Source organism: Cyclopterus lumpus, chromosome 21 (genome assembly GCF_009769545.1).
Source record: "Cyclopterus lumpus isolate fCycLum1 chromosome 21, fCycLum1.pri, whole genome shotgun sequence".
NCBI lineage: Eukaryota > Metazoa > Chordata > Actinopteri > Perciformes > Cyclopteridae > Cyclopterus > Cyclopterus lumpus.
In genome coordinates, this window is record NC_046986.1 from 2637181 (window position 1) to 2646410 (window position 9230).

The 9230-nt window shown below is 45.1% G+C and overlaps 2 protein-coding genes across 2 annotated transcripts in view; both read right to left on the reverse strand.

Moving 5' to 3' along the window:
* pla1a (phospholipase A1 member A) overlaps positions 1-2337 on the reverse strand; it is a 12598-nt gene extending 10261 nt beyond the window's left edge. The window contains exons 1-3 of the mRNA XM_034561949.1: positions 2098-2337; positions 1303-1525; positions 644-821 (exon numbers count right to left, since the gene is read on the reverse strand). Coding sequence (XP_034417840.1) covers positions 644-821; positions 1303-1525; positions 2098-2161 — 465 coding nt within the window. The 5' untranslated portion in view covers positions 2162-2337. The remainder of the gene's footprint in view (positions 1-643; positions 822-1302; positions 1526-2097) is intronic.
* Positions 2338-3961: 1624 nt separating this feature from the next.
* Positions 3962-7591, reverse strand: hsd3b1 (hydroxy-delta-5-steroid dehydrogenase, 3 beta- and steroid delta-isomerase 1). Its single transcript, XM_034561607.1, has 3 exons — positions 7235-7591; positions 5641-5805; positions 3962-5118 (listed from the first exon to the last, which is right to left on the reverse strand). The coding sequence occupies exons 1-3, from the start codon at positions 7383-7385 to the stop codon at positions 4310-4312; spliced, it is 1125 nt and encodes a 374-aa protein (XP_034417498.1). The 5' UTR covers positions 7386-7591; the 3' UTR covers positions 3962-4309.
* Between the last annotated feature and the right edge of the window lie 1639 nt (positions 7592-9230).

Consider the following 9230-nt stretch of genomic DNA (forward strand, 5'->3'; position numbering starts at 1 on the left):
TAGAAGTCTATGCTTCATGTGTTAAAGCTGCATTCTCTCTCCTGACCACCAGGGGGCGACTCCTCTGGTTGTATAGAAGTCTATGCTTCGTGTGTTAAAGCTGCATTCTCTCTCCTGACCACCAGGGGGCGACTCCTCTGGTTGTATAGAAGTCCATGCTTCGTGTGTTAAAGCTGCATTCTCTCTCCTGACCACCAGGGGGCGACTCCTTTTGGTTGTATAGAAGTCTATGCTTCATGTGTTAAAGCTGCATTCTCTCTCCTGACCACCAGGGGGCGACTCCTCTGGTTGTATAGAAGTCTATGCTTCATGTGTTAAAGCGGCATTCTCTCTCCTGACCACCAGGGGGCGACTCCTTTGGTTGTATAGAAGTCCATGCTTCGTGTGTTAAAGCTGCATTCTCTCTCCTGACCACCAGGGGGCGACTCCTCTGGTTGTATAGAAGTCTATATAAATGACTACTTCTCTTGATGTATTCCCTCAGTAAACATTGTAAACATTAGTTTTTGGTCTCAATCTCTAGTTTCAAGTCTTCTTCAATACAGCGTGATGTTCATTTAGTAAATTATTTAATTGGACCCTCAGCGCTTTATTTAAATGAATGAAAACAAAAGCAGATTATTAACGTTCGTGCTTCTCTCACGTGCAGCTGATTGATGAGCACCGAGATCTGCAGAGCCACCTCCTTGTAGTTCTCCACCGCCAGGTTGTAGGCGAAGGAGGCGCCGTAGACCCAGTCCACCACCACCACGTTCACATCCTCCGCCCCCAGCAGGGCGCGGGCCAGCTGCTTCACCCAGGACGGCTTACTGCCAATCGTCCTGGGGGGGGGGAGATGTTGGTTGTTGAGTTTTTAATATCCATTTAAACCAAATACTCTCTTGATGTATTCCCTCAGTAAACATTGTAAACATTAGTTTTTGGTCTCAATCTCTAGTTTCAAGTCTTCTTCAATACAGCGTGATGTTCATTTAGTGAATTATGGTCATTTAGAGTCAGACAGACCATAAAGCAGGGGATGCTTTAGGGCGGGGCTACAAGGTGATTGACAGGTCGACACCAGAGACGTATACGGCGTCTCTACGTCACTTTTCACATTACAAATATGGTGAATTCCTTTCACTGGTTGCAAAAAACCCAACATGGCGATGGTTCCAATCCAAGATGGCGACGGCGAAATCTCCGAACTCGAGGCTTCAAAACGTCCACAAACCAACGTGTGATGTCACGATGACTAGCTGAGCTAATTCAGGTTCATTGGGCAGAAAGGTTCCTTAAGGTTCCTGAGGGTTCTCTCCTCACCTGTACCCGTGGACGATGACCTTGGTCGGCCGCGAGGCGTTGAAGTAGGACGGCTGCTGCGCGTCCCTGAGAGACTCGTGGGTGAACGCCTGTGCACAGTCCACGTTTCCCCGCGTCAGCAGCAGGTACTGAACCTGCAGCTTGACTCTCTGCTGCCGGTACTCCAGCCAGGTGGTGTTGTTGAGGTCGGGGCACCCGCCGCCCGTCGGCCCGTCCTCGGTACCTGAGAGGGACGGTGCCGACCAAGGAAACACAAGGTTACAACGAGTTATGTATTTGACACTCGATGACGCCAGATCAAAATGTTATTTATCTAAAGGGATAACCCGCAAACTCTTCCTCCCATTAAAAAAACACATTTAAATATACATGAAAAATGAAACGCCGACTGACGCATTAAGTTGAATTATGTCGAAGGGATTTATAAGCAGTCATTTGATTGTCAACATACAAAACCTTATCGTTTCATATTTCAAAAAGCTTTTTAGATTACAAGGTCCTAATTTCATTTACTTGATGCAGTTTTACGATGTGTATCAAACACACAAAGTACTGCAGCCGAAACTACAAAAATGTACCATTTGACATGCAGTTGAATTCATTATTAAACCAGGTATAAATATAAATGTACAATGTGTACAAAAGGTCTTTTTCTCCCCACAAAGCTGAATAGCACACACAACGTACAGCACGATGTATTCCAGTTTTAAAAAGCTCATTGCATAACAAACAAAAGAAAACAACGTGATGCAGAACACAAAGAACCAGGCTCCCGTGACGAGGGCCTTCTCTTACCCAGCACCAGCGACGTGAAGAACACCAGGACCCAGATGAGGACCGGCTTGTGTCCCCGAGGCATTTTCTGTCCAGCCTTCGACGTGAATGGAGATTTATTCGTGGTCAGCCCCAGACTGGCAGGCGGAGGTCAGCTTTGGGCTTGAGAGAAAAGCCCCGGCTCTGTGTCGCAACTCTGGGACGACCACTCCGGCTTTAGCTGGCATGGAGCACGAGTCCGTACGAAACGTTCCTCATTTATTGTTGCGGGGCTCTACTTTAAAACAGGAACGTCCTTTTTACTGGTTTCATTTGTCGGCGGGGGTGTTCTCTCTTTCCTTTTCTTCCCAGACTGTGTTTATAGTGAAGCCATGACCTCATTGGGCTTCAATGGCTGTTTGTTAGAGATGCTGGACTCTGGCCCGGCGGCCCACCGGTTTGTGTGTGAATGTGTGCGAGTCATAGAAAGTGGTGGCTGTTGTGTCTGAGAGAAATCAATCATTAGCTGATTCAATTTCGCAACATTTTTGTATGTAATCAATGCTCAGAGGGATTATTGTTGTGAACACACCGTTGTGGTTGGACTGGTTCTTGCCGCTCAGTTTAAAGTCGTAATTAGACGACAAAAAAATGTAAATCCTTCCCAAAGGAAAATGGGTCACGGGTAAGTGTTGCGTCACAAAGTGATTTAGGGCTCAATTGTAATTAAGAGCTCAGATGAAAACCATAATCTGTAAAGAGAAAGGTGCTCTGATAGAACTGATGGAATGAATACGACCCACAACTCGCTGTCTACCAATGGGCTCCGTAGACTCTGCGGTGTATGCAGCAGATCGGCACGAGGATGTTGTATAAGACATGCAATCTTGTCAAATACCCCCAAAAAACATTGATAGTTCCGTTAGCCGTGAACCAAACACACACCGTTAGCCGTGAGCCAAACACACACCGTTAGCCGTGAACCAAACACACACACCGTTAGCCGTCAGCCAAACACACACCGTTAGCCGTGAATCAAACACACACCGTTAGCCGTGAGCCAAACACACACCGTTAGCCGTGAGCCAAACACACACCGTTAGCCGTGAGTCAAACACACACCGTTAGCCGTGAATCAAACACACACCGTTAGCCGTGAGCCAAACACACACCGTTAGCCGTGAATCAAACACACACCGTTAGCCGTGAACCAAACACACACTGTTAGCCAAACACACACCGTTAGCCGTGAGCCAAACACACACCGTTAGCCGTGAATCAAACACACACCGTTAGCCGTGAGCCAAACACACACCGTTAGCCGTGAATCAAACACACACCGTTAGCCGTGAACCAAACACACACTGTTAGCCAAACACACACCGTTAGCCGTTAGCCAAACACACACCGTTAGCCGTGAGCCAAATACACACCGTTAGCCGTGAACCAAACACACACCGTTAGCCGTGAACCAAACACACACCGTTAGCCGTGAACCAAACACACACTGTTAGCCAAACACACACCGTTAGCCGTTAGCCAAACACACACCGTTGGCCGTGAACCAAACACACACCGTTAGCCGTGAACCAAACACACACCGTTAGACGTGGGAGTTAACGGTGCTCTCAGCTGTGCGATTGCGACATTTAATGTAAGTATAAAACGAGCAATAAAAAGGTGTTTTTGAGGAAAGTGACCAATAACCAAAATATTCTGCAGTTTGCAGCAGCAGAACGAGAGATTCCCCGTGGACGGACACAGAGGTGCACACGCACTCACCCACCACGTTGCTCCACCTGACGTTGACCCTGAAAGTTGACCCTTCTAAAAAGTCTGTCAAGAAAAATGTTAAATTTAAATGAGATCAACTATAAATGAAAATGTACGATGCGTATGTTTTTTTTCTCACTATGAACTTTATTAGTACACACACACACACAACATATTGCCATCCAGTACAGAAACAACAGGTGAGTCAAAGCTACAAGATCTGAACTTAAAGTTAACACTTCTTACTGTACCTTAAGTAATATCAGACAAACTAAATAAACACAATCACGTGTTAAACTTATTAGATTAATTAGAACGATGCTATAACATAGACATAGTAAATGGTGCCTTTGAAGTGATGATGGGCATGTTTTTGGCTGCGTGCTTCACATTCACCGCCAATAAAACTCTTTTGCAGTACGATGGCGTCATGATGCATTATAACACACGCGTACCCAAACCCACGATGTTTAAACGCCTCTCATTTCGCTCTTATTTTCTCCCTCTCCGTCGGCAGCTCTGACGCCAGCCACCCGGTGGTGCGTCGGCGCGCCTCCTCCCAGGTGTACCTGGGGGCGTATCCCAGGTCCCTCTTGGCCCTCTGATAGGAGAAGCTGAACGGCGTGTTCAACATGGTGACCAGCTGCCGGTTCAGCGGCGGCACGACGCGCACCAGAGGCCGCACCATCGTGCACAGCATCGCCATGAGGAAGCAGACGGTGTACAACAGCCAGAGCGGGTACATGAGATCCTTCTGAATGTCGAAGCCCAGGGGCGACATCAAGACGTGGTTGAAGTCCGAGTAGCTCACGTGTGGCGTGTCGTCGGAAATGAAGTAAAACTTTCCTCCGGCGGCGCTTCTTTTTTGGGGATCTTTGAGGGCGCGAGCCGCTTGGAGGTGGCCCGAGGCAACGTTGCCCACGTACACGGGATTCACCCGGGCCTCCGGTCGGGACATGCGATACAGGACGTCCTTGTTTCGGATCCCGTCGCCCATGTGGCCCAGCAGGAAGCGGCAGCCCTCCCCGTAGATGTACATGGGCCGGAGGGCACACGTGGCCAGGCGGCCTCCGTTCTGGAGCACCTCACCGTGGGCCTGCAGGGTCCTCTGCTCGGCCTCCTTCTTGGTCTTGCTGTAGGCGAACTTCAGAGCGCACTCGTACGCCATGTCCTCGTTGCCGTTGACGACGGGTTCCCCCTGCGGGTTCGGTCCCATCACCTCGATGGTGCTGGTGTAGATGAAGGACGCCACGTTCTCCTGGATGCAAGCCTCCAGAAGCAGCTGCGTTCCTGCAAAGCAAAGTTAGAGGAGATCGTACTCGCTGTCCGGAGGAGGAGAAACGGATTCAATGAGAGATGCTGCACTCAAAATTGTTCTGCTCGATAATTTTCTAGAGATTGTGAATAGAATGTCAGTGAAAGTCAATAATTTAGAACTAAATTCAATAAATACAAATCTGTAAGGAGAAGAAAAGTGTCGTAGTTTATTGAGTGGCCTTTATTGAAAGTTACGCGTTATATGAACGAGTGTATCAAGCGAGGAAGTCCACAAAGGGCAGACTTTCACTCAGGAGACCGCTGTCTGGGTCCTTTGTGAGGTCAAAGGTCAACACTGACTTTACACTTTAGCAACGTTACATAGAAAGTGTCCCCTGAGGGCCCTTCTTCATTACGTTGTTACTTTACATTGTTATTTCTCACACGGACCCATAAAGACTAATGAAATATGATTAGAAGCCACAGAGTCCTTTGAAGTGGAACCGATTCAGAGCCTTCGCTCGACCTCTCGGTGCCTTGAAGGGGCGACCTCACCTTTGACATTGACCCCGTGTATCTCGCTGTACTCCACCGCGTCCTTCACGTCGATGATGGCCGCGATGTGGAAGACGATGGACGCGCCCCGACAGCTTCTCTTCAGGAATTCAGCGTCTCTGATGTCGCCCTCGAAAACACTCAGCTCAGTGTCGCCTCTGCAGTCTGAAACCACAAGAGACTCATCGATTACCACCAGATGAGATCTGGTTGTTTGGTTGTGGGATACAGTATTTTCACGTGTGTTTTATCTTTAACTCTTGTGCATCACGAGGGACATTTTTTGACGTAATTGTTTTTATTATATTTTAATATTTTAATTGTTTTCTTCTATGTCTATGTTTATTGTTATAGTCAAATTCCTCATATGTTAAACGTAACTGGCAATAAACATTTGGTCAAGCGTGTGTTTTGGGAGTTGAAGCTCAGCTCTTTTCATAAGTTTATAATAAACTGGAGTTAAAATAGAAAGACCAACTCAGACCCTTGAGGACAAAAATGTCCCAATTAAAAGGATTCAAGGATTCAAGGTTTTTATTTGCCATTTGCACCCAGACCAACAGTCCAGACACATTGTGCAGGGCTCCCCGAGTCAACAGTAAGCACTGTAATAAGAAGGAAAAAGAAAAATACAAACCCATTAAACCCATTAAAATCAAAATGTTTGAGCCATTGCAGCATAAAATCCAGATTTTTCTTTTTTACGATATGAGACTTTCAATCTCCAGCCCTAACATCTAAATTGAACTATTGTAGTATTGTAACTTTTCACCAGTTTGTGCCATTTTTGCCCAATGGGGCTAATACGTGCTATTCTCCTGTTGTCCACTAGGGGCATTGCTGCACTGTGGAGCACTGCAGTGGTTAAAATTGTTGGTCATCTTTGATATATCCAAAAATAAACCTAAAGCATTTAGTATATAGAAATAATCAGATTGCAGTGTAGTAGTAAAAGTGCTCTGAAAGGGTAAAATAATAATGAATAATTTAATGGAATTTTTAATTACCTCTTTGACATGTTGATCATTAAAGAGCAATTCTTTTTTAAATTGAGGCCCAAGGGTTAAATTTGTGTTAAATAAGTAATACAAATAATTAATTTCAGGGCAAGAAAAGCCAATAATCACTTTTACATTATGAATCTGTAATTGTTGCCTAATTATATATATATATATATATATATATATATATATATATATATATATATATATATGTATATATATATACATATATATATTTATATATATGTATATATATATATTTATATATATTTAAGTGGGTTGTAAATATTGGCAAAGCTTTCCCGATTAAAAAAAATCAGTTTCATCAGTGTTAGTTGTCACTAAAGCCTTAAGAATAAATACTACATATATATATATATATATATATATATATATATATATATATATTTATACTTGACTATCATGTTCATGAAATTAGAGAAAGCTGCACTTCTTTTCCTGGAAGGAACGGCTGAACATCTTTAAAGAAAAGAAAGAGTTAGTTGCAATTCAAAATAGTTCCCCTTGATCTGTTTCTATTTCCATGGTGAATGAAATGTATGTGAACGCGTAATAAAAAGGCCGATTCGTACCCTCCAGAGACTCTAACAGTTGTGGCTGCACTCGTGTGTCCAGCAGTCGGATCTCAGCCGTGTTCTCCTCCTCCAGCAGCAGCCTCAGCAGCCTCTTTCCCAGGAATCCACCGGCTCCCGTCACCACGCACACTTCACCCGTCAGAGACATGGCAGGTTCCTTCTCTTTGTGCCGCAACACCAGCAACGTGTCTACCAAACGGACCTCTTGGAGATGCTTCTAGAAAGAAAGGATAGAACTTTGTGGCTCGTGGATGTTTTGGGTTCTCAGCTCCTTCTGCCCTCCCAGCCTCGACTCTTTCACTATTTGTAAACCCAGAAACTTAACCAGAAAAAAACCAATTATCTGCTCCAAGATAGTGTGAAAAAGGGGGAAGGGCTCAGCTGCAGCTGGGTGATGCTGTTTTGGAGCTAGAAAAAAAAGGCTGGAATGTTTTATACGCCAAGGACAGTTGCTGTCGGACTTAGTCCTCTTTCATCAAAGTACTTTTTTAAAGGTGCATTCTACTTTTTATTAAATTAATGAGTCCCCAAGATGAACAGATGGAAGAAGTGCTGAGTTATTTTAAGTAAAATGAACGTGTAAAAGTCCTGCATCGTAAACTGGAAAGTACCTTAAATGTGTTAGATATGTTCTCAAACACTGTTCGTATCTATTCCTACGGAAATAAATGCTTGGATAAATGCCATCTTGGATTCTGGCCTTCGCCATCTTGGTTTCTGGCCTTCGCCATCTTGGTTTCTGGTCATCACCATCTTGGTTTCTTCCATCACCATCTTGGTTTCTTCCATCACCATCTTGCTTTCTGGCCATCACCATCTTGGTTTCTTCCATCACCATCTTGGTTTCTGGCCATCACCATCTTGGTTTCTGGCCGTCGACATCTTGGTTTCGGGCCATCACCATCTTGGTTTCTGGTCGTCAACATCTTGGTTTCTTCCATCACCATCTTGCTTTCTGGCCATCACCATCTTGGTTTCTTGCCATCACCATCTTGGTTTTTTCCATCACCATCTTGCTTTCTGGCCATCACCATCTTGGTTTCTTGCCATCACCATCTTGGTTTCTGGCCATCACCATCTTGGTTTCGGGCCATCACCATCTTGGTTTCGGGCCATCACCATCTTGGTTTCTTGCCATCACCATCTTGCTTTCTGGCCATCACCATCTTGGTTTCTTGCCATCACCATCTTGGTTTCGGGCCATCACCATCTTGGTTTCGGGCCATCACCATCTTGGTTTCGGGCCATCACCATCTTGGTTTCTTGCCATCACCATCTTGGTTTCGGGCCATCACCATCTTGGTTTCTGGCCGTCGCCATCTTGCCAAACCTAGTTGTATTTTTGCCACTTTGAGTACCTGATGCCAACTGCTATATATTCCTAATATATTGGAGAGAAGGCAAATATCTCCAACACTCTGCAGTCACGCCAACACAATCTAGATAGACGAATAACACACCAGATGAGAGGAAAAAAATACATTTAAAATGTTGGTGTGAACAGTTCCTTTAAGCCTGCACTCTGTGGACTGCCATCAAACGGCTCACAAGCACCGGCCATTGTTAGCGCTTTGTGTAGAAACAGTTGAACAAGGTTCCCTTTAGAAGGAAAGATGCGTAGATCAGATCTGTGTACTCCGGGTACTATAATGAAATACTCTCCTCCAGAGGAAGGCACAAGGCCAGAGCAGCCAAAACAAGATTGGACATTTCAAGGTGACATCTGTCGTCCAGATGGCCAAATATGTTTTCCCTCGCGCCGTGATGAATTATAGTTGGCCATGGATTGCTCAGTAAGTGGTACACTGGGTCATGTGGCTGTGGTGGAAGGGTGCTGCAGGGTTTTTACCCTCTCCAACAGTATTATCACGTCTGTAAAGCCCCAGAATAACATTTCCTACACTTCAATCAGGAGACATTCATTCTCTCAACGTTGAGCTACGTTGGCCTCTTTTCAACTTGTGTTTTCATGTCGATTATTTGCTTCATTTGA

Bases quoted from the DNA above. Each gene is read 5' to 3' on its own strand.
- hsd3b1 (XM_034561607.1), bottom strand. From the start codon at position 7,385: ATGTCTCTGACGGGTGAAGTGTGCGTGGTGACGGGAGCCGGTGGATTC. The intron at 5,806-7,234 runs GTACGAATCGGC...TTGTGGTTTCAG, and splicing joins ACTGTTAGAGTCTCTGGAGG to ACTGCAGAGGCGACACTGAG. The intron at 5,119-5,640 runs GTGAGGTCGCCC...TTTGCTTTGCAG, and splicing joins ACACGGGGTCAATGTCAAAG to GAACGCAGCTGCTTCTGGAG.